The sequence below is a fragment of the Stenella coeruleoalba genome (assembly GCF_951394435.1).
Source record: "Stenella coeruleoalba genome assembly, chromosome: 7".
Classification (NCBI taxonomy): domain Eukaryota; kingdom Metazoa; phylum Chordata; class Mammalia; order Artiodactyla; family Delphinidae; genus Stenella; species Stenella coeruleoalba.
Genome location: NC_137153.1, coordinates 54,967,316 through 54,991,447, shown reverse-complemented (window position 1 = coordinate 54,991,447; position 24,132 = coordinate 54,967,316). Strand labels below are relative to the sequence as shown.

The window sequence follows — 24,132 nt, the reverse complement described above, 5'->3', positions numbered from 1 at the left end:
TGCAGAGATAAAGTGCCACCTTCGTTACATCATCTCAGGGGTACATACTGTCAACATGACTTGTGATTTTGATGTTGGTTATGATTACCTGGCTGAGGTCGTGTTTATCATGTTCTTCACCGTAAAGTTACTCTCCTCCCCCTTTCCATTCTGTACTCTTTGGGAAGAAGTCACTAAGCTTATCCCACACTTAAGGAGTAGGGGATTACACACTCCTTGAGGACAGAGTATCTGCTTAAGTTATTTAGAATTCCTTTGCATGGGAAAGTTGTCTCTTTTCCTTCATTTATTAATTTATTCATATCATTAATTTATATCAGCATGGACTTACAGATATTTATTTTATGCTTTGGGTTATAATCCAGTACTACTTTATTTGTTCAAATTGTTCTAGCCTTGGCTATTGGGAGCTCTTTTAGTTGGTTCCTATGCTCCTTTGACATACACCCATAAATGTGGGTTTGTTGTTGTTCTTGTTTGTTTGCATGTTTGTTAATTCTGGCACTGAAAAAATGCTCCAGGCTCATTTTGGGTTTTTTTGTTTTTATTGTTTTTTTCACTTTGTTTTTTAAATTTTTTTCTCAAGTTTTAAAAATTGAATTATAGTTGATTTACAATGTTGTGTTAGTTTCTGGTGTACAGCAAAGTGATTCAGTGATTGTGTATATGTGTGTGTGTGTGTGTGTGTGTGTATATATATTTCAGATTCTTTTCCCTTATAGGTTATTAAAAATATTAAGTGTAGTTCCCTGTGCTATACGGTAGGTCCTTGTTGGTTATCAATTTTATATATAGTAGTGTGTATATGTTAATCCCAAACTCCTAATTTGTCCCTACCCCCCCTTTCCCCTTTGGAAACCATAAGTTTGTTTTCTGTGTCTGTGCAGGCTCATTTTGTATAAAGGTTTCCCCTGCTATATGAAAGTACTAGAGTGTTCCTATGAAACCTTTCCTAAGCCAGAATGGTGTAAAGTGAAGAAACAGTTACTTTAGGACACATCTTGTTAACGAATGCACACAATAAATCAAGATGAAGCACAGATGCTTACACAGTTCAAAGCTATATCAGCTTGATGCTGAGATGCGGAGTGTAGTTCCTGGGGAAGGAGCTTGGTGGTGCCATTCTCCTCTCTCTGCTTGGGGTGCACACTGCCTTTATAACTGCTTGCTGCGAAACAAATGCTGACTGAGTAATGTTCCATTGTATGTATGGGGATATATGTGTATGTATAGCTGCTTCACTTTGTTATAAAGCAGAAACTAACACACCATTGTAAAGCAATTATACTCCAATAAAGATGTTAAAAAAATAAAAAATAGGGCTTCCCTCGTGGCGCAGTGGTTGGGAGTCCGCCTGCCGATGCAGGGGACATGGGTTCGTGCCCCGGTCCGGGAGGATCCCACATGCCGCGGAGCGGCTGGGCCCATGAGCCACGGCCGCTGAGCCTGCGCGTCCAGAGCCTGTGCTCTGCGATGAGAGAGGCCACAGCAGTGAGAGGCCCGTGTACAGCAAAATAAATAAATAAATAAATAAATAAAAAATAAAACAAATGCTGAATGTTATTTTTGCTTTTCACCTCTTTCCATAAAAGTGTAATTTTTTTTCAGATTTGTTTTGGATTAGCAAAAATAGGTGCTTATGTAGGTCTTTTGTAAAAGTGAAGTGGCATATAGTGAACTTTTGAAAAGCAAAGGATACCTGTATTTCCTGTCCCAGTCCTATAATCAGTCATTTCTTCAAGGAGCCTTGGTTCCTCTTGTTGGAGGATGGTGTTAGAAAGCAAGATCTACATGCTTGGTGTGCTGATTGCTACTGGATGTCGTTGCTTCTATGTCTTCTTAGTTGATTGAGCAAGGAAATATACTTGTGTATAGTAACCCGTTGTATACCTATAACTCTTCCTATATATCACCATCTGTATTTATATTAAACTAAATATGAATTCGTGGTGAGCTCCAACTTTAATCCATTACTACATGGATACTTCTCCCCTTGCTTATCTGTAAATACCTGCTCCGACAATGAGAAACCTGGCTCCCACCGTCTGTCATCCATTTATGTAATTGTTCAGTTCCAGTATACATGTATAGCAGTATCAGAACTGTTAACTCATACCCCTGTGTGAAACAGTTTTATCAGCTAGAGTGCCTATTTGCAGTTCCTGTTGCTTTTAGTTTTAAAGACTCTACTCATTTCTAAAGTTACTTTGGCCAGCATCTCGCCACCCCTCCACCCCGACCCCTTCAGTGAGGTTGTTTTCAAACATTTGTAGTAGTTATATTCTCTTGACCTACTCCACATTCCTTCAGTGGATCCCATGACCTCCTCAATGGTTTTGATAATTTTGCATACATTAAAGCTCGCTCTCTGTGTTGTAAATTTTGACAAATGTGTAATGTCGTGTATCTACCATTACAGTATCATATTGAATAGTTTTATATCTGTAGAAGTTTCCACACTTCAATTCTTCAGCCCTCTCTGCCAAACCCCAAAACCCTGGAAACCACTGATCTCTTTTTACTGTTTCTGTAGTTTTTGCCTTTTCTAGAATGTCATGTAAAAGGAATCATATTAGCATTTCATACTGCCTTCTTTCACTTTGCAATATGCATTTAAGGTTCCTCCAAGTCTTTTTGTGGCTTGATAGCTCATTTATCGCTGAACATATCAGGTTTTTGTTTTTGTTTTATCTGTTCACCTATTGAAGGACATTTTCTTTGCTTCCAGTTTTTGGTGATTGTATGTAGGTTTTGTATGGACATAAATTTTCAAATCAGTTGGGTAAATACCTAGGCGTGTGATTGCTGAATCATACAGTAAGCTTATGTTTAGCTTTGTAAGAAACTGTCAAACTGTCTTTCAGAGTGGCTGTTCCATTTTGCATTCCCATTAGCAGTGAATGAAAGGTTCTGTTCCACATCTTCATCAGCATTTGGTATTGTCAGTTTAAGAAATTTTTTAGCCATTCTAATAAGTCTGTATTGCCATCTCATTATTTCAGTTTGTATTTCTCTAGTGACTAATGATGTTGAGCATTTTTTCATATACATGTTAGCCATATGTATATATTCTTTGGTGAAGTATATGTTCAGATCTTTTGCCCATTTCTTAATTGGGTTGTCTGTTTTCTTACTGTTTAGTTCTGTGTGTTTTTGGTGTATTTTGGATACCAGCTCTTTATCAGATATGTTTTTTGCAAATATTTTATCACATTCTCTGGCTTGTCTTTTCATTCTCTTAACAGTGTCTTTAACAGTGCAGAAGTTTTTAGTAAAGTCTACCTTGTCAGGTTTTTTTTCGTGGATTGTGCTTTTGGTGTTGTATCTAAGAATTCATCGCCAAACCCAAGATCACATATAGATTTTTCTCCTGTGTTTTCTTCTAGAAGTTTTATAGTATTGTATTTTATATTTAGGTATATGATTCATTTTGAATTATTTTTTGTAGAAAGTGTAAGGTCTCAGTCTCTTTTTTGCATATGGGCATCTAATTTTCCCACTACTACTTGTTGAGGCTATCTTTTCTCCATTGAATTGTCTTTGCTCCTTTGTCAAAAGTCAGTCATTCTTTTACTTTTAATGCATTTGTGTCTTTATATTTAAAATTTGTTTCCGGTAGATAGCTTAGAATTGAGTCTTTCTTTTTTATAACCCAGTCTAATAGTTTCTGTCTTTATTTAGGAGTGGTTAGATCACTTGACAATTTGCTTTTGAAAATCAGCTTAATTGAGATATAATTTATACACCATAAAATTCACCCATTTAAAGGGTTCAATTCAGTGGTTCTTAGAATATTTACAGAGTTTTACAGCCATTGGCATAATCTAATTTAGAGCATTTTCATCATGCCAGAGGGAAATCTTATGTCCATTCGTAGTCACTATCCAATCCCCCTCTCTCGCACCCCAGCCCTAGGCAGCCACTAATCTAGTTTTTGTTTCTATAGATTTGCCTATTCTGGACATTTCATTTAAATGAAATCATATAGTATGTGATCTTTTGTGACTGGCTTCATTCATTTAGGATAATGTTTTTGAGGTTCACTCATGTTATATGTATCAGTACTTCATTCCTTTTTTAAAAAATTGTGGCAAAACTCACATAATATAAAATTCACCATGTTAACAACTTGAAAATCTACAGTTCAGTGGCATTTAGTACATTCTCAATGTTACGCAACTGTCATCACTATCTAGTTCCAGACTGTTTTTATCACCCGAAAGGAAATCTTTTTCTCTTTTATCAGTCATTCCCCATTCCCCTTCCCTCCTCCTTCCCCCTCCTGACAACCACTAGTTTGCTTGCTTTCTCTGTAGATTTGCCTATTCTGGATATTTACTGTAAATGGAATAGTATAATGTTTGACTTTTGTGTCTGGCTTCTTTCACTTAGCATAATGCTTTCTAGATTCATCCACGTCACAGCATGTATCAGTAGTACTTCATTCCTTGTTATGGCTGAATAATACTCCATTGCATGGAAATTCCACATCATGAGTTGATGGACAGTCAGGTTGTTTCTACATTTTGGCTATTTTGAGTAGTGTTGCTATGAATATTGTATCCAAGTTTTTATATGGACAGTTTTTTTTTTCAAGTTTATTTGTATTTTTCTTTTTTTTCTTTTTTTTTTTTGTGGTACGCGGGCCTCTCACTGTTCTGGCCTCTCCTGTTGCGGAGCACAGGCTCCGATGTGCAGGCTCAGCGGCCATGGCTCACGGGCCCAGCCGCTTCGCAGCATGTGGGATCTTCCCACACCGGGACACGAACCCGTGTCCCCTGCATCAGCAGGCAGACTCTCAACCACTGCACCACCAGGGAAGCCCTCATTCTTTTTTATGGCTGCGTAGTATTCCACTGTGTGTGTGCTCCCCGGCCCCGCCACACACACCATACGTCTCCTTTATCTGTTCATCTGTTGATGGGCACTTAAGTCGCTTCCATATTTTGGCTATCGTAAATAATGCTGCTCTGAACATTGGGGTGCATGTATCTTTTTGAACTCGTGTTTTCTTTTTTTTTTCAAATATATGCCCAGCAGTGGAATTGCTGTGTCATATGGTAGTTGTGTTTTAGTTTTTTGAGGAACCTCCATAGTGTTTTCCACAGTGGTGGCACCAATTTACATTCCTACCAACAGTGCGTGAGGGTTGCCTTTTTTCCACACCCTTGCCAACATTTGTCATTTGTTATCTTTTTGATAATAGCCATTCTGACCAGTGTAAGGTGATATCTCATTGTGGTTTTGATTTGCATTTCCCTGATGTGAGCAATGTTGAGCATCTTTTCAAGTACCATGGACATATATTTTCATTTGTCTTGGTAGACTACTTAAATTTAGTGAAATTATTGGTATGGTTGGGTTTGCGTGTATTATTTTTCTATCTTTTTTTTTTTTTAATCTTTGAAGAAAAGTCACTTTATTTGAGCTAAGAAAAGGGCACTTGACCACTTATATTTACCAAAGAGAGAGTTCAGTACGACTCCATCATGAACTTTGTTCTGCTAATGGGAGCAGGATAGGTATCACTGTTTGAGACAACTATGTTTTCTTAAGCTTTTTTATTTTTATACAGCAGGTTCTTATTAGTTATAAGGTTTTTTTTTGTTTTTTTGCGGTATGCGGGCCTCTCACTGTTGTGGCCTCTCCCATTGCGGAGCACAGGCTCCGGACGCACAGGCTTAGCGCTGTGGCTCACAGGCCCAGCCGCTCTGCGGCATGTGGGATCTTCCCAGACCGGGGCATGAACCCGTGTCCCCTGCATTGGCAGGCGTACTCTCAACCACTGCGCCACCAGGGAAGCCCAAGTTTTATACACATCAGTGTATACATGTCAATCCCAATCGCCCAATTCATCACACACCCCCCACTGCCCCCCACCGCTTTTCCCCCTTGGTGTCCATATGTTTGTTCTCTATATCTGTGTCTCAATTTCTGCTCTGAAAACCCGTTCATCTGTACCATTTTTCTATGTTCCACATATATGCATTAATATACGCTATTTGTTTTTCTCTTTCTTACTTCATTCTGTATGACAGTCTCTAGATCCGTCCATGTCTCAACAAATGACCCAATTTCGTTCCTTTTTATGGCTGAGTAATATTCCCTTGTATATATGTACCACATCTTCTTTATGCATTTGTCTGTCAATGGGCATTTAGGTTGCTTCCATGACCTGGTCATTGTAAATAGTACTGCAGTGAACATTGGGGTGCATGTGTCTTTTTGAATTGTGGTTTTCTCTGGGTATGTGCCCAGTAGTGGGATTGCTGGATCATATGGTAATACTATTTTTAGTTTCCTAAGGAACCTCCATACCATCCTCCATAGTGGCTGTATCAGTTCACATTCCCACCAACAGAGCAAGAGGGTTCCCTTTTCTCCACACCCTCTCCAGCATTTGTTGTTTGTAAATTTTCTGATGAAGCCCATTCTCACTGGTGTGAGGTGATACCTCATTGTAGTTTTGATTTGCATTTCTCTAATAATTAGTGATGTTGAGCAGCTTTTCATGTGCTTCTTGGCCATCTGTTTATCTTCTTTGGAGAAATGTCTGTTTAGGTCTTCTGCCCATTTTTGGATTGGGTTGTTTGTTTTTTTAATATCGAGCTGCATAAGCTGTTTATATATATTGGAGATTAATCCTTTGTTGATTCATTTACAAATATTTTCTCCCATTCTGAGGGTTGTCTTTTTGTCTTGTTTATGGTTTCCTTTTCTGTGCAAAAGCTTTGAAGTTTCATTAGGTCCCATTTGTTTATTTTTGTTTTTATTTCCATTACTCTAGGAGGTGGATCAGAAAAGATCTTGCTGTTACTTATGTCAAAGAGTGTTCTTCCTATGTTTTCCTCTAAAAGTTTTATAGTGTCCGGTCTTACATTTAGGTCTCTAATCAATTTTGAGTTTATTTTTGTGTATGGTGTTAGGGAGTGTTCTAATTTCATTCTTTTACATGTAGCTGTCCAGTTTTCCCAGCACCACTTACTGAAGAAACTGTCTTTTCTCCATTGTATAACCTTGCCTCCTGTGTCATGAAGTAGTTGACCATAGGTGCGTGGGTTTACCTCTGGGCTTTCTATCTTGTTCCATTGATCTATGTTTCTGTTTTTCTGCCACTATCATATTGTCTTGATTACCGATTATTACTTGATTATTACTTGATTACTTGATTATTGCAGTATAGTCTGAAGTCAGGGAGTCTGATTCCTCCAGCTCCATTTTTTCCCCTCAAGACTGCTTTGGCTATTTGGGGTCTTTTGTGTCTCCATAGAAATTTTAAGATTTTTTTATCTAGTTCCGTAAAAAATGCCATTGGTAATTTGATAGGGATTGCATTGAATCTGTAGATTGCTTTGGGTAGTATAGTCATTTTCACAATATTGATTCTTCCAATCCAAGAACATGGTATATCTCTCCATCTGTTGGTATCATCTTTAATTTCTTTCATCAGTGTCTTATAGTTTTCTGCATACGGGGCTTTTATCTCCCTAGGTAGGTTTATTCCTAGGTATTTTATTCTTTTTGTTGCAGTGGTAAATGGGAGTGTTTCCTTAATTTCTTTTTCAGATATTTCATCATTAGTGTATAGGAATGGAAGAGATTTCTGTGCATTAATTTTGTATCCTGCAACTTCACCAGATTTATTGATTAGCTCTAGTAGTTTTCTGGTGGTATCTTTAGGATTCTCTATGTATAGTATCATGTCATCTGCAAACAGTGACAGTTTTACTTTTTCTTTTCCAATTTGTATTCCTCTTATTTCTTTTTTTTCTCTGATTGCTGAGGCTAAGACTTCCAAAACTATGTTGAATAATAGTGGTGAGAGTGGACATCCTTGTCTTGTTCCTGATCTTAGAGGAAATGCTTTCAGTTTTTCACCATTGAGAATGATGTTTGCTGTGGGTTTGTCATATATGGCCTTTATTATGTTGACGTAGGTTCCCTCTATGCCCACTTTCTGGAGAGTTTTTATCATAAATGTGTGTTGAATTTTGTCAAAAGCTTTTTCTGCATCTATTGAGATGATCATATGGTTTTTATTCTTCCATTTGTTAATATGGTGTGTCACAGTGATTGATTTGCGTATATTGAAGAATCCTTGCATCCCTGGGATAAATCCCACTTGATAATGGTGTATGATCCTTTTAATGTGTTGTTGGATTCAGTTTGCTAGTATTTGGTTGAGGATTTTTTCATCTATATTCATCAGTGATATTGGTCTGTAATTTTCTTTTTTTGTAGTATCTTTGTCTGGTTTTGGTATCAGGGTGATGGTGGCCTCATAGAATGAGTTTGGGAGTGTTCTTTCCTCCGCAGTTTTTTGGAAGAGTTTGAGAAGGATGGGTGTTAACTCTTCTCTAAATGTTTGATAGAATTCACCTGTGAAGCCATCTGGTCCTGGACTTTTGTTTGTTGGAAGATTTTTAATCACAGTTTCAATTGCATGACTTGTGATTGGTCTGTTCATATTTCGTATTTCTTCCTGGTTCAGTCTTGGAAGGTTATACCTTTCTAAGAATTTGTCCATTTCTTCCAGGTTTTCCATTTTATTGGCATAGAGTTCCTTGTAGTAGTCTCTTAGGATGCTTTGTATTTCAGTGGTGTCTGTTGTAACTTCTTTTTCATTTTGAATTTTATTGATTTGAGTCCTCTCCCTCTTTTTCTTGATGAATCTGGCTAATGGTTTATCAATTCTGTTTATCTTCTCAAAGAACCAGCTTTTAGTTTTATTGATCTCTGCTATTGTTTTCTTTGTTTCTGTTTCATTTATTTCTGCTCTGATCTTTATGGTTTCTTTCCTTCTGCTAACTTTGGGTTTTGTTTGTTCTTCTTTCTCTAGTTCCTTTAGGTGTAAGGTTAGATTATTTATTTGAGATTTTTCTTGTTTCTTGAGGTAGGCTTGTATAGCTATAAACTTACCTCTTCGAACTGCTTTTGCTGCATCTCATAGGTTTTGGATTGTTGTGTTATCATTGTCATTTGTCTGTAGGTATTTTTTGATTTCCTCAGTGATCTCTTGGTTATTTAGTAATGTAGTGTTTAGCCTCCATGTGTTTGTCTTTTTTATGTTTTTTCCCCTGTAATTAATTTCTAATCTCATAGCGTTGTGGTCTGAAAGGATGCTTGATATGATTTCTATTTTCTTAAATTTCCTGAGGCTTGATTTGTGACCCAAGATGTGATCTATCCTGGAGAATGTTTGTGCGCACTTGAGAAGAAAGTGTAATCTGCTGTTTTTGGATGGAATGTCCTATAAATATCAATTAAATCTATCTGGTCTATTGTGTCATTTAAAGCTTCTGTTTCCATATTTATTTTCATTTTAGATGATCTGTCCAAGTGAGGTGTTAAAGTAACCCCACTATTATTGTGTTACTGCTGATTTCCTCTTTTATAGCTGTTAGCAGTTGCCTTATGTATTGAGGTGCTCCTATGTTGGGTGCATATATATTTATAATTGTTATATCTTCTTCTTGGATTGATCCCTTGATCATTATGTAGTGTCCTTCTTTGTCTCTTGTAACATTCTTTATTTTAAAGTCTAGTTTATCTGATATGAGAATTGCTACTCCAGCTTTCTTTTGATTTCCATTTGCATGGAATATCTTTTTCCATCCCCTCACTTTCAGTCTGTATGTGTCCCTAGGTCTGAAGTGGGTCTTTAGTAGACAGCATATATATGGGTCTTGTTTTTGTATCCATTCAGCAAGCCTGTGTCTTTTGGTTGGAGCGTTTAATCCATTCACGCTTAAGGTAGTTATCGATATGTAGGTTCCTATGACCATTTTCTTAATTGTTTTGGGTTTGTTTTTGTAGGTCCTTTTCTTCTCTTGTGTTTCCCACTTAGAGAAGTTCCTTTAGCATTTGTTGTTGATTTGGTGGTGCTGAATTCTCTTAGCTTTTGCTTGTCTGTAAAGCTTTTGATTTCTCCATCGGATCTGAATGAGATCCTTGCCAGGTAGAGTAATCTTGGTTGTAGGTTCTTCCCTTTCATCACTTCAAGTATATCATGCCACTCCCTTCTGGCTTGTAGAGTTTCTGCTGAGAAATCAACTGTTAACCTTATGGGAGTTCCCTTGTATGTTATTTGTCATTTTTCCCTTGCTGCTTTCAGTAATTTTTCTTTGTCTTTAATTTTTGCCAATTTGATTACTGTGTGTCTTGGCATGTTTCTCCTTGGTTTTATCCTGTATGGGACTCGCTGCGCTTCCTGGACTTGGTGGCTATTTCCTTTCCCATGTTAGGGAAGTTTTTTACTATAATCTCTTCAGATATTTTCTCTGGTCCTTTCTGTCTCTCTTCTCCTTCTGGGACCCCTATAATGCGAATGTTGTTGCATTTAATGTTGTCCCAGAGGTCTCTTAGGCTGTCTTCATTTCTTTTCATTCTTTTTTCTTTGTTCTGTTCCACGGCAGTGTATGCCACCGTTCTGTCTTCCAGGTCCCTTCTTCTGCCTCAGTTATTCTGCTATTGATTCCTTCTAGTGAAGTTCTCATTTCAGTTATTGTATTGTTCATCGCTGTTTGTTTGTTCTTTAATTCTTCTAGGTCTTTGATAAACATTTCTTGTATCTTCTCGATCTTTGCCTCCATTGTTTTTCCGAGGTCTTGGATCATCTTCACTATCATTATTCTGAATTCTTTTTCTGGAAGGTTGCCTATCTCCACTTCATTTAGTTGTTTTTCTGGGGTTTTATCTTGTTCCTTCATCTGGTACATAGCCCTCTGCCTTTTCATCTTGTCTGTCTTTCTGTGAATGTGGTTTTTGTTCCACAGGCTCCAGGATTATAGTTCTTCTTGCTTCTGCTTTCTGTTCTCTGGTGGATGAGGCTATCTAAGAGGCTTGTTCAAGTTTCCTGATGGGAGGGACTGGTTTGGGTAGAGCTGACTGTTGCTCTGGTGGGCAGAGCTCAGTAAAACTTTAATCCGCTTGACTGCTGATGGGTGGGGCTGGGTTCCCTCCCTGTTGGTTGTTTGGCCTGAGGCAACCCAACACTGGAGCCTACCTGGGCTCTTTGGTGGGGCTAATGGTGGACTCTGGAAGGGCTCATGCCAAGGAATACTTCCCAGAACTTTTGCTGCCTGTGTCCTTATCCCCATGGTGAGCCACAGCCACCCTCCACCTCTGCAGGAGACCCTCTAACACTAGCAGGTAGGTCTGGTTCAGTCTCCCCTGGGTTCACTGCTCCTTCCTCTGGGTCCTGATGCGCACACTACTTTGTGTGTGCCCTCCAAGAGTGGAGTCTCTGTTTTCCCCAGTCCTGTCAAAGTCCTGCAATCAAATCCCACTAGCCTTCGAAGTCTGATTCTCTAGGAATTCCTCCTCCCGTTGCCGAACCCCCAGGTTAGGAAGCCCGACGTAGGGCTCAGAACCTTCACTCCAGTGGGTGCACTTCTGTGGTATGTGTTCTCCAGTCTGTGAGTCACCCACCGAGCAGTTATGGAATTTGCTTTTGCTGTGATTGTGCCCCTCCTACCGTCTCATTGTGGCTTCTCCTTTGTCTTTGGCTGTGGGGTATCTTTTTTGGTGAGTTCCAGTGTCTTCCTTTCGATGATTGTCCAGCAACTAGTTGTGATTCTGGTGTTCTCACAAGAAGGAGTGAAAACGCGTCCTTCTACTCCGCCATCTTGGTTCAGCTCCTGTTTTCTTAAGGTTTCTCTCTCTGTTTTTTTTTTTGCGGTACGCAGTCCTCTCACTCTTGTGGCCTCTCCCGTTGCAGAGCACAGGCTCCGGATGCGCAGGCTCAGTGGCCATGGCTCACGGGCCCAGCCGCTCCGCAGCATGTGGGATCTTCCCAGACCAGGGCATGAACCCGTGTCCCCTGCATTGGAAGGCGGACTCTCAACCACTGCGCCACCAGGGAAGCCCCCTCTCTCTGTTTTTAATGTCCTGCTTTTTGTTCCTTTTTGGATTGAGTGTATTTTACTATTCCATTTATCTCCACATTGGTTTATTAACTATACATCTTTTTTATTAAGTACTTGCCTTAGGGTTTATTATATGCATCTTTAACTTTCAGCAGTTTACCTACAAATAGTGTTATAGTACTTCATATACTACCTAGGAGTTTTAATTTTGTATACTTTCATTCTCTTCCATTCTTCATTAAAAAAGGGGATAATACTAGTTATACCTTGTTGGGTTGTTAGGAGTATGAAATGAGTTAATGCATGTAAAATATTTAGAACATAGCTCATGCTTTTATTTATATTGGGAATAATAGAACAAGACTTCATTAGATGTTCTTGAATCTGCAGATTGCAGGTTTCTCTTTAACTTGCCTCAACTACACCCAAGACTATTGGTTCTCAATTCTGACTGTATATTACAATTAACTGGGCAGCTTAAAAATTTTTGATGGGAGTGTGCCACCCTCAGAAATTCTTATTTTCTTGGTCTGATTTTAGTAAGTATTCTATTAGATTCTAATGTGTAGTTAGAATAGAGAGCCATTACCCTAGACTTTATCATCAAGATCTATAACTTAAAGTATTTTAAGCATCTAATTCTGACTTCCATTTCTTTTTCTGCCAGCTCACATACTTTGATACCATATTTTGACACTTCTTGGATTCTATCTAGACCACCAGGCCATTAGTCACACAACTCTTGCACTGTCCATCATGCACCTCATACAGTAACTTCTTTCCTTACCCAATTACATTGATTCATTGAATAAAAATGGTAATGCCTGCTAATGTTCTGTACTATTTTGTGGGGTCAGTTTATCATCTCTCTTGTTTCTTCCTTCACTGTAATTAGGGCAAAACTTCAGCCCTGATAAAACACAATTCGTTGCGAACTCTGTGTTCCCTTGAACCTGAGCAGCTGAGTGTGATTGGAGAAAACAAACAACAGTGCTGACTGGTCTCACTTTAAATTTATGGCCACGAATATCCCTTGTGCCCTCAGTATTACCTAGTCATTTTGCTCTTCCACTTTCATTACTAAGAAGACTACTTACTCTCTTTTCTTTCCTTACTCTTTTTTCTCTCTCTTTCTCTCTGTATATGCCAAGTCCTCCATCTGTGCTGTGTTTTCTTGTCTATTTAAGGATTTTGCCTCTGATGTTATCCTTTCTGTGCCCTGCATCATCTTTCTTTCCTGATGAATCATATTTGCAAGCGTAAGAACATGCTGTAACATCTCAAAATCTGTCTTTGTCTCTCTGTCTCTCACACACACACACACACACACAGACACACACAGACACAGACACACACACACACACACGCACACACACACACACCTTTCTTTCTCATGTAGAGAAAAATTTGTTGCAAAGACTTGCTCATACTTATCGTCTCTATTTTCTTACTTTGCGTTTTCTCTCCAACTCGCTCCAGGCTGGCTCTTCTACACCTTCACCAACTAAACCCATTCTAGTCAGTGTTCTCAGTCTTAAAGTTCTTTACCTCTCATCAGCATTTGACACGATTGATCGGTCCCTAGTTTTGGGAAAACCTCACTTGGTTTTCTGAATGCTATGTCATCCTGAATCTTGTCTGATTTATGACTTCCTTCTCAGTCTTGTTTTCTAGCTTCTCTTCCCTTGCCTCAAAAGTTGGAGTGGGGCTTCCCTGGTGGCGCAGTTGTTGAGAGTCCGCCTGCCGATGCAGGGGACGCAGGTTCGTGCCCCGGTCTGGGAAGATCCCACATGTCGCGGAGTGGCTGGGCCCGTGAGCCATGGCCACTGAGCATGCGCGTCCGGAGCCTGTGCTCCGCAACGGGAGAGGCCACAGCAGTGAGAGGCCCGCGTACTGCAAAAAAAAAAAAAAAAAAAAAAAGTTGGAGTGCCCTCGGCTTAGGCCTTTTCTGTGTCAGTATTTGTCACTTTTTAGGGTATCTTATTTAATTTTGTGGTTATAAGTATCATTAATTCACTATTGACTCCAGCCTTGATATCTTTATCAAATGCCACACTGTATTGGAGTGCCTTCTCCGCTTGAATGTTTTAGTAGGCATCTCAGACTTAACTTGTCCGATACAGAATGTTGGGTGTATTTACTCAAACTTACTCTTTCCTCAGACTTTACCATCTCAATATATGGCACCCCCATCCACCCACTTGGTTAGGCCACAAACTGGAAGTCATTCTTAGTTTCTCTTTTCCCTCATACCTCCAATCCATCAGTAGCATTTTTACCTTTAAACTGTATCTCAAATCTTGCCATTTCTTGTCACTCCCACTCCTTTGCCTTAATATAAGCCATTATTATCTCTCTTTTGGACTGCTACAGTTACCTTCTAACTGCACTCCCTACTTCTGCTCTTTTCTCCCTCTACTCTGTGTACAGCAACTACTGTGATTTTTTTTTTTAAAGACACAGCACTGTCATCTGGAGGCTGCTAGTTGCTTCCCAGCGTGTTTAGAATAAAATCTAGAGACCTTACCTAGCCTAAAAGGTCCTGTATGATTTCTGCCTTCACTGACCTCATCTTTCAATAGTCCCCTAAGCTCCAGAACCATGGCTTTCTTGTTGTTCCTCAAAGATCAAGGTATTTACTTGCCCTTAGGCTTTTTAAAAAATTTTCTTCCTGCTTGGAATGTTTTCTGTTGTCATATGATTTAGTCTTTCCTTTCACTTCAACCCCTGCTCAGATTTTTCCTTCTTACTTCTTCAAAGAGATCTTCCTTGACTGCCGTGTAAAAATAAGCACTTCCATTATCACTTTCTTTCCCTATATCTTGCTTTATTTTTATTCATAGCATGTATGCTTTGTGAAATTATTTATTTATAAGTCTATAGTTATTTACTGATTATTTCCCAACTATAATGTAAGCTCCATAAGGACATGACATTTGGTATTTTCATTGCTTTAATTCCTCGCATTTAGAACAAGGTCTGAGACTCAGTCATAGGTTATTAATGTACCAGTAATGATTGTTTGGCAAACATAAGAGCTCCTTCCCATTAGCCACAAAACTGTAAAATACTTATGAATAATCCTAACAAACAATGTAGAAGATTTGGGTGAGGAAAATCATGAGACTTTACTTAAAGGCTTAAAAAAAAATGACCTAAATAAAATGGAGAACCATACCGTATGCACTTGACTGGAGAACTTAATATTGTAAAGTTGGCTGTTCTCCTTAAATAATCTGGGTTTTAGAGTTGTTCCTAACAGAGATCTCAACTTTTTTCCTCCTGAAACTTGATAAGCTTGGATGAGTAAGCCTGGAAAGTTTTTTTTTTTTTCCCACTCTTCCAATGAGTAATTATTATTAGTTAAGCCATGATTCAGGATCCCAGGGTGGGGATCACCATGTACCCAGGTCCCCCTTCACCACCCTGAGCAGAAGGATGGAGGACAGAAGAGGAGAGGTGGAGCCAGTTCAGATCTTCCCTGGAAACATGCTTTCTGCCCAGCGGTCATCCCAGGTTGACACCCAGGCTATAGGGCAGAAAGACTTGTACACACACCAGTATCATTCACACATGGGGACATCACCTCCTTTAGCAGACATTGCCTTCTCACAGTGGTGGAAGCCTAGGTAGTTCCGCCAGCAGTCCTGGTCTGGCTTTGGTTGGGGAAGTGGCTGTCAAAAGGAGCAGGCTGATAGTTCTTGATTTTGGAGTTGATGTCTTCTGCCACAGAGCTGACTCCTAAAGACACCCCTGAAGCCGCTGGAAGCTCAATGTGACCCTCATCAAAGATGCCAGACAAGCCTGGAAAGTTTTTAAAAGGGTGAAGAGGGAGTTTATCTACCACATCAAAAAACATACAGAACTGTTATAATTAGCTGTGGGTGGTACTAGCTTGGAAATTGGCTAATGAAACAAAATAGAGGTTAGATTTTTTTTTAGGATTATATAGGATTTTAGTATATATGATTTTAGTATTTAGTATGTAGATAAAGGTGAGAAAAGAATTCATCAGTAAGTTAACCGTTCCATTATAAGTAGATGACATGATTATACATGCTATAGAGCATTTGTAAAGCAGTGATACCCATTAGGTTTATTTGAGGTGTGTAGGGCTCTTGCAGTTAAGGATCTAGTTAACGTATGCCTTTAGGTCATCTTCTGTTTCATAAAATATTTCCCTCGCTTCTTCATGGATTCATTTTTTGATCTGATAATGTGTTTACCTCTCTTCCTTTTAATTTGTTATTACTTCCACTGTGTATTTAGTAGTCAAATAAACTTAACAGAATTTTAAAAATAAACTGTCATTAAACGGACTCTGAATGAGAGACTGAAGTGCACTAAGTATGTATGTTTTGCTGCTTGGTGATATCTATGGCAGTTCTTAATGGCTGGTTCTTGGCTGTATATGAATTGGTGAGGTTGCCAGATAGCTGAGTTTCAGAAACTTGTGAGGTGTTATTTTACTCTGTTACTTTGTGCTCAAAGTGAATAAAGTTTAGGTTTGATTTAACTTTTAAAGAAAACAAAGGAAAAAACTCCCTGGGGGAGAATTGATCAGGTCTTTGTATTTCTCTCTCTCTCTCTGTGTACATATACATATATGTATATACAAATATATGTACATATATATACAAAATAATTTAGCACATTTTATATTCTAGTTTTCCAACATTGTAGAGAGTGTAGCTAAAATTGGGAATATTCAGATTAGCAATGATGCTTTTCTGTATACTTCTTGAGTTGAAAGCAGTGTTATTTCACTCTTATTTTCATACTTTTTCCACTTTCCTCCATTTCCCCCTATACTTTTGTTGAAACCTCAAAGGATAGGAACTGCTTTAATAAAAACTTTTTACTTTGAGCAAGATTTGGACTATCGTAATGCGCTCCATTATACCCTTCACTGAGATCTATAGGACCATGAAGTACCATTTACCACATTGCACTTTCTCTTTATGCATATTATTATTATTTTAAAAATCTATTTGATTTTATTTATTTTTGGCTGTGTTGGGTCTTCGTTGCTGTGTGCGGGCTTCTCATTGCGGTGGCTTCTCTTGTTGCGGAGCACAGGCTCTAGGTGTGCGGGCTTCAGTAGTTGTGGCACGTGGGCTCAGTAGTTGTGGCTCACAGGCTCTAGAGCGCAGGCTCAGTAGTTGTGTCACACGGGCTTTGTTGCTCCGCAGCATGTGGGATCTTCCCGGACCAGGGCTCAAACCCATGTCCCCTGCATTGGCAGGTGGATTCTTAACCACCGTGCCACCAGGGAAGTCCCTAACCAGGTCAATATTTTTTAAATGAAATTTAGAAATTGTTCTTTTCTCGATATTTAATCTTTAGAGTGAATATAGCCTGCTTATGTGTTTTGTTTGAACTTACTAGTGTTCTAGGATTTTGAATTAGTTGCTGATACTTTAAAACTTGGAGATTTACATTAAAAATCTAGATTATTCCAATGCTCGAGTCTGTACAGTCAGGGTAAAGTTGGAAAGGAACTAACTGGGCTCTCTAAGGCCCTGGCAGTCACACTTGGCACGAGAGGTAGATGACACATGTTTAGGTCACAAGAGTTCTACCCTGGAATGTTGGGGAAAAAATCCGGATTATTTTGGCTTCCCTTGAAAAGACAAAAAGGAAATTCTGGTTTTGCCCAGTCTGTTTGGCAACAGTTGGATGGATCTGACCAGTAGTGGCTGCCTGTGGTCTCTAGTTCCCACAACTCTTATATCCTGTATGACCCCTTTAAAGCATCTGTGTTTTCAGCCTTTCTTTACAGCCCTCCTTCTTTACAAAACTTTCAGTTGCAGGTGCAACAGTAGAGAATTACACTGCTTTGTGTTCTTAAAAAGAAACTGATTTTATCTGAAATGACTTGCTTTTTCAATTTTGTAGCTCCATGATCCAGCCAGCATAACTGATGTTGATAATGCTTTCTAAATGGAATCACTAAGGTGCTATTTTAAATTGCTTTAATGTAGCAAATAACTTTGATAATACTCTAGTTTCTTTGTGGTTTAAACAGTGTTCATTTTTCATTCTGTATGGCTTGGAACACCAAGGAACACATAGTTTTGAACCTTTAAAAAACTCTTTGTGTTACAATGAGAAGAATTTTGTAAACTACATTTAGCCTTGTAAATTGAAGTTAATAGTATTTTGTTGACATTAACAGTATTTATTAAAATGTATGCCATTCTAAACAGTAAGGTGAAATGAAATTGATTCTGAAAGGTTATCTTGGCTATAGTTGGAAAATGAAGTCTAATGATATTTAACTATATATCTAAGTTTTTAATAAATATTTTAATATTTTTTAAAAGGTTTTGTTAATACAGACTCATTTTTACCAGAGATAAAGAAGGTCGTTTTGTAATGATAAAAAGGTCAGTTCATCGAAAGGATGTAGTAATTCTAAATAGTTATGCCCTTAATAACAGAGCTTCAAAGTACGTGAAGCAAAAACTGATAGAACTGAAAAGAGAAATCAACAGATCTATAATTATAGTCAGAACTATAGTTTGAATACCACTCTGTTAATAATTGATTGAACAAGCGGACAAAATCTGCAAGGATATATAGATTTGAACAACACTAATAACCTTCTAGACCTCTGTCCAACAACAAAACACACATTCTGCTAAAATGCACATTGTATAATTATCAAATAGACTATATTCTTAGCCATAAAACTAATCTCAATAAATGTAAAAGACTTCAAGTCATACACAGTATATCGTCTGAGCACAGTGTAATTAAGTTAGAAGTCAGTAACCGAAAGATTCTTGGAAAATTTCCAAGTACAAAATTTGGAAACTGAAAAACATACTTTAAATAGCCCATTGGGGGCTTCCCTGGTGGCGCAGTGGTTGAGAGTCCGCCTGCCGATGCAGGGGACGCGGGTTCGTGACCCAGTCCGGGAAGATCCCACATGCCGCGAAGCGGCTGGGCCCGTGAGCCATGGCCACTGAGCTTGCGCGTCCGGAGCCTGTGCTCTGCAACGGGAGAGGCCACAACAATGAGAGGCCCACGTACCGCAACAACAACAACAAAAAATAGCCATTGGTCAAAGAAAATAAGAAAGAGAAATTTAAAAATATTTTGAACTGAATAAGAAGAAAACATACCTGAATCTGTGGGATGCCACTAAAACATTGTTGGGGGGGGGTGCATTTTAGCTCTAAATACCTACATTAGGAAAGAAGAAAGATCTCAAATCAGTGGCCTCCTCTTCCACCGTAGGAAAGTAGAAGAAGAAGAGCAAATTAAAGTCTACATAGGGACTTCCCTGGTGGTCCAGTGTTTAAGACTCCGGGCTCCCAATGCAGGGAGCCTGGGTTGCATCCCTGGTCAGGGAATTAGATCCCACATGCCGCAACTAAGAGCCCACATGCCGCAACGAAGATCCCGCATGTGGCAACAAAGATCCTGTGTGCACACAACTAAGACCCAGCACAGGCAAATAAATAAATAAATCTTAAAAAAAAAAGTCTACATAAACAGAGGAAAGGAAGTAATAAAGTTCCAAGTAGAAATCAATGAAATACAAAAGTAATAGAAAAAAACCAGTGAAACTGAAAGCTGGTTCTTAGAGAAGATCAATAAAATTGACAGTTTTCTAGCCAGACTGATCAGGATAAAAAGAGAGAAGACACAGACTTACTGATATCAAGAATGAGAGATGTGACATCACTACATAATCTACAGATACTAAAAGGATAATAAGGGAATATTATGAAGAATTTTATACAGTAAATTACACAACTTAGATGAAATGGACAAATTCCTTGCCATAGACTCAACGTGTATGCCCTCTCCCAATTCTTACGTTAAAACGTTATCCCCATTGTGATGGTATTTGGAGGTAGGACTTTGGGAGGTGCTTTGGTCATGTGGGTGAAACCCTCATGAATGGTATTAGTGTCTTTCTAAAAGAGACTAGGAAGACCCCTTGTTCCTTTCCACCCTGTGAAGTTACAGTGAAAAGAGAGCCCTCCATGAACTAGGAAGCCAGCCATCACTAGACACTGAATCTGCCAGTGCCTTGATCTTGGACTTCCCAGCCTCAAGAAGTAAATTTTTTGTTGTTTATAAGTCACCCAACCTATGGTATAGCAGCCTGAATGGACTAAGACCTTCACAAACTATGAAAGTTTACTCAAGAAGAAATACGTAATCTGAATTGCCCTATGTGTTAAAGGAAATGAATTTATAGTTTAAAACCTACCCTCAGGGCTTCCCTGGTGGCGCAGTGGTTGGGAGTCCGCCTGCCGATGCAGGGGATGCGGGTTCGTGCCCCGGTCTGGGGGGATCCCACATGCCGCGGGGCAGCTGGGCCCGTGGGCCATGGCCGCTGAGCCTGCACATCCGGAGCCTGTGCTCCGCAATGGAAGAGGCCACAGCAGTGAGAGGCCCGCGTACCGCAAAAACAACAACAACAACAACAAAAAAAAAACCTACCCTCAAAGAAAACTCTAGACCCAGATAATTTCACAGGTGAATTCTATCAAACATTTAAGGAAGACATAATAACAATTCTATACAAACTCTTCATGAAAATTGAAAGGGGGAAAGTCTTCCCGACTCATTCTGTGAGACTGACATTACCTTGATGTGAAAACCAGATAAATGACATTACAAGAGGGAAAAAAAAACAAAACAAAACTATAGACCAGTATCCCTCATTAACATATATAAAATTTCAAACAAAATTTTAGTGAACAGAATCCAAGGATGTATGAAAAGGATAATGTATGCATGGAAAATAAGCACATGAAAAGGTGGTCAACATTACTAGTTATTAGAAAGATACAAATTAAAACTATAGCTAAGTATCACTGTAGACATAGTAGAATCTAGTTTAAATTAAAACGACTGACCTTATAGAGTGTTGGAGAGGATGTGGAACAGCGGCACTCTCATATACTGATGATAGGAATGTAAAACGGTATACTCACTCCAGAAAACTATTTGGCACTTTTTTAGAATTGCATATGCCTACCAGGTGATCTAGCCATTCCATCTTAGAATTTACCTAAGGTAAATGAAAGCATACGTACACACGGCTTGTACATGGGTATTCATGATAGCTTTATAATAGCCCCAAACTGAAAATAACCTGTATGTTTATTAACATGGGTGAATGGATAAACATTTTGTAGTATATTCAACAGTGGAATATTACTCAGCAATAAAAATGAATGAACTTGATATAAACAGTAACATAGATGAATCTCAGAATAATTACAATGAGTGAAAGGAGCCAGACAAAAAAGAATATACTGTATGATGTCGTTTATATCAATTCTAGAAACTAATCTACAGTGACAGAAAGCAGGTCACTCCTTGCCTGGGGAGGGAGAGATGATGAAGGGGTACAAGAATATTTTGGATGTTGATGGATGTGTTCACCATCTTGATTGTGATATGGTTTCACAGGTGTATGCATTTGTGAAAACTTACCAAACTGTACTCTTTAAAATATGTGCATTTTTTGTATGTAAATTATACCTCAGTAAAGTTATTTAAAAAGCACGTAAAATCCATAGAAATATTTAAAATTCCAGGGACTTTCCTGGTGGTCCAGTGGGTAAGACACTGTTTTCCCAATGCAGGGGGCCCGGGTTCGACATCTGGTCGGGGAACTAGATCCTGCGTGCATGTCGCAACTAAGCGCCCGCATGCCGCAACTAAGACCCAGTGCAGCCTAAATTACTAAATAAATGAATAAATATTTAAAGAAAATAAAATTTCAAAAGCTTAATTTTATTTTTAGAGGTATTGAGTTTAAAGATAATAGAAATCTTGACTCAGTGTTCATATTCTCTAGGTTTCTACCATGTATTACCTAAGTCTCTTAATATGTATTTTTTTTTAAAAAGAAACTGCTTTTTATTAATTAATCTATTTATTTATTTATTTATGACTGTGTTGGGTCTTCATTTCTGTGCAAGGGCTTTCTCTAGTTGCGGCAAGGCGGGCCACTCTTCATCGCGATGCACGGGCCTTTCACTGTCGCGGCCTCTCCTGTTGCGGGGCACGGGCTCCAGACGCGCAGGCTCAGTAGTTGTGGCTTACGGGCCCAGCTGCTCCGCGGCATGTGGGATCTTCCCAGGCCAGGGCTCGAACCCTTGTCCCCTGCATTGGCTGGTAGATTCTCAACCACTGCGCCACCAGGGAGGCCCTGTTAATATGTATTTTGTATAACTTTGTCTTCTTTGGTTATGGTTTTTTATGCTCTGTCTGGTATCTATATATGAAATAGTTAATGACCCCTAAACTTACTTAGTTTACACAGTGTTTACATAAAGTTTTTTAACTATAGGGACAGACTCCTGATTGGATTAAGAGACTGGTTTAATTATGCTTATTACTAGTACCTTTATCTTTTCTGTTAGACTTTGAATAATTCATGATGAACTCATTTCGTTTGTTTAAATGTGAAGTTCGCTCTAGGAATTCTGTAACTCAAAAGAGAATGACATTTAAAAAATAGTATGAATTTTGTTCATTATGTGCATTTTGCTGAAAGGAAAGCACCGTAGCCCACTTCTGATAGTTTGATTATCCTTAACAGGGCCTTAGGCACATAATAGGATCATAGTTGCATTACAAATGAATCGATGCTGTAAACTTGTACTTCATACTAGGTAAAAGCTGACAAGATGATATCAAAACAAGCTTCTTGGGTTTCCCTGGTGGCGCAGTGGTTAAGAATCCGCCTGCCAATGCAGGGGACACGGGTTCAAGCCTTGGTCTGGAAGGATCCCACATGCTGCGGAGCAACTAAGCCTGTGTGCCACAACTACTGAGCCTGTGCTGTAGAGCCTGTGAGCCACAAGTGCTGAACCCACGTGCCACAACTACTGAAGCCCACCTCAATGAGAAGCCTGCGCACTGCAACGAAGAGTAGCCCCGGCTCGCCACAACTAGAGAAAGCCCATGCGCAGCAATGAAGACCCAACGTGGCCAGAAATAAATAAATTTATTATTATTTTTTAAGAACAAGTATTTTTTTTAAAAAAACAGTCTTCTTCTACAGAATAACAATTTGATTATAAATCCAACTGGGAAATGTGCCTGTTAATCACTTGTTAACTCAGGAGTATTTTAACTTAGTGAGTTAGGATAAAGCATTTTATTTAATTGATGTCTTTTTTTTTTTTCTTCCTCTCTTCTAGGATATATAGAAGCAGCCATGATAGAAGACAAAGGGCCAAGAGTGACTGACTACTTTGTTGTGGCAGGTCTCATTGATACATCTACTCTTTTGGATCAAGAAATAAATCGTTTAGATACTAAGTCTACTGGACCTAAAGCTCCAATTACAGATATTGCAGTTATTAACAAATCAGCTGGGGAAACAGTACCTGAGGGTTACACCTGTGTTGAAGCCACTCCGTCAGCTCTGCAGGCAAACTTGAACTACGGAAGTCTGAAAAGCCCAGAACTGTTCCTCTGTTATAAAAGAGGGAGAGATAAACCACCCCTTACTGACATTGGGTACGGTGACTTATTTTCTTTTGCTATAGTGAAGAGAATAAAATTTATTTAAGGTTCATGGCAATAGAAATTCAAAATCCTTGATAGTTCTATTATTATTTGTTACTTCAAAATCAAGTATAGTAAGATATATGTATCTCTGTCCATCCTTACTGAATTTCTCTGTATAGGATTGAGTCATTAGATGATTTCCTTTCAAAAGTATATTGAAATGAAGGCGTTAGAGCCTGAAATGTGATTTCATTTCTGTTTGTACATATCAGATAAGCTTATTAATTAAACATAAAAGAGCAAAAAGCTATAATAAAAGACAGTATATTTTTAAGGAGCTAGTTGGGTTACGCGATGAGCTTTTGTGAAGCTCTGAACTCATTTAACAAAGGAACATTCCTGTTTTAAAAAATACAATTGGGACTTCCCTGGCAGTCCAGTGGTTAAGACTCCCTGCTTCCACTGCAGGGGGCACGGGTTTGATCCCTGGTTGGGGAGCTAAGATCCTGCATGCCGTGAGGCATGGCCACACACACACACAAAAGATGAAAAATACAATTGCACTGTGTGGTTTTTAATGCCAGGAGCAAAGCATTTACGGTTTAGAAGGAGTATAGTTGTTATAAGGTATTTAGTGTCTAGTCCACAGCCAATGAAGATCATTCTTCTGTGTAAAAGCTTTTTCTCCAAAAATGTCTATGTTGACTCTTCTTTATATAAGATGTGCTTTTAGAATACCTGTAATACTTTAGCATATATACATGTCATG

At 38.8% G+C, this 24,132-nt stretch overlaps 1 protein-coding gene across 2 annotated transcripts in view; it reads left to right on the top strand.

Annotated features, from left to right (window-relative positions):
- The window catches only part of DENND4C (DENN domain containing 4C), a 128,530-nt gene that overhangs the window by 9,535 nt on the left and 94,863 nt on the right, over positions 1–24,132 (top strand). For both annotated transcript variants that reach the window (XM_079926087.1, XM_079926086.1), the window contains exon 2: positions 23,051–23,372. In XM_079926087.1, coding sequence (XP_079782213.1) covers positions 23,068–23,372 — 305 coding nt within the window. In that variant the 5' untranslated portion in view covers positions 23,051–23,067. The remainder of the gene's footprint in view (positions 1–23,050; positions 23,373–24,132) is intronic.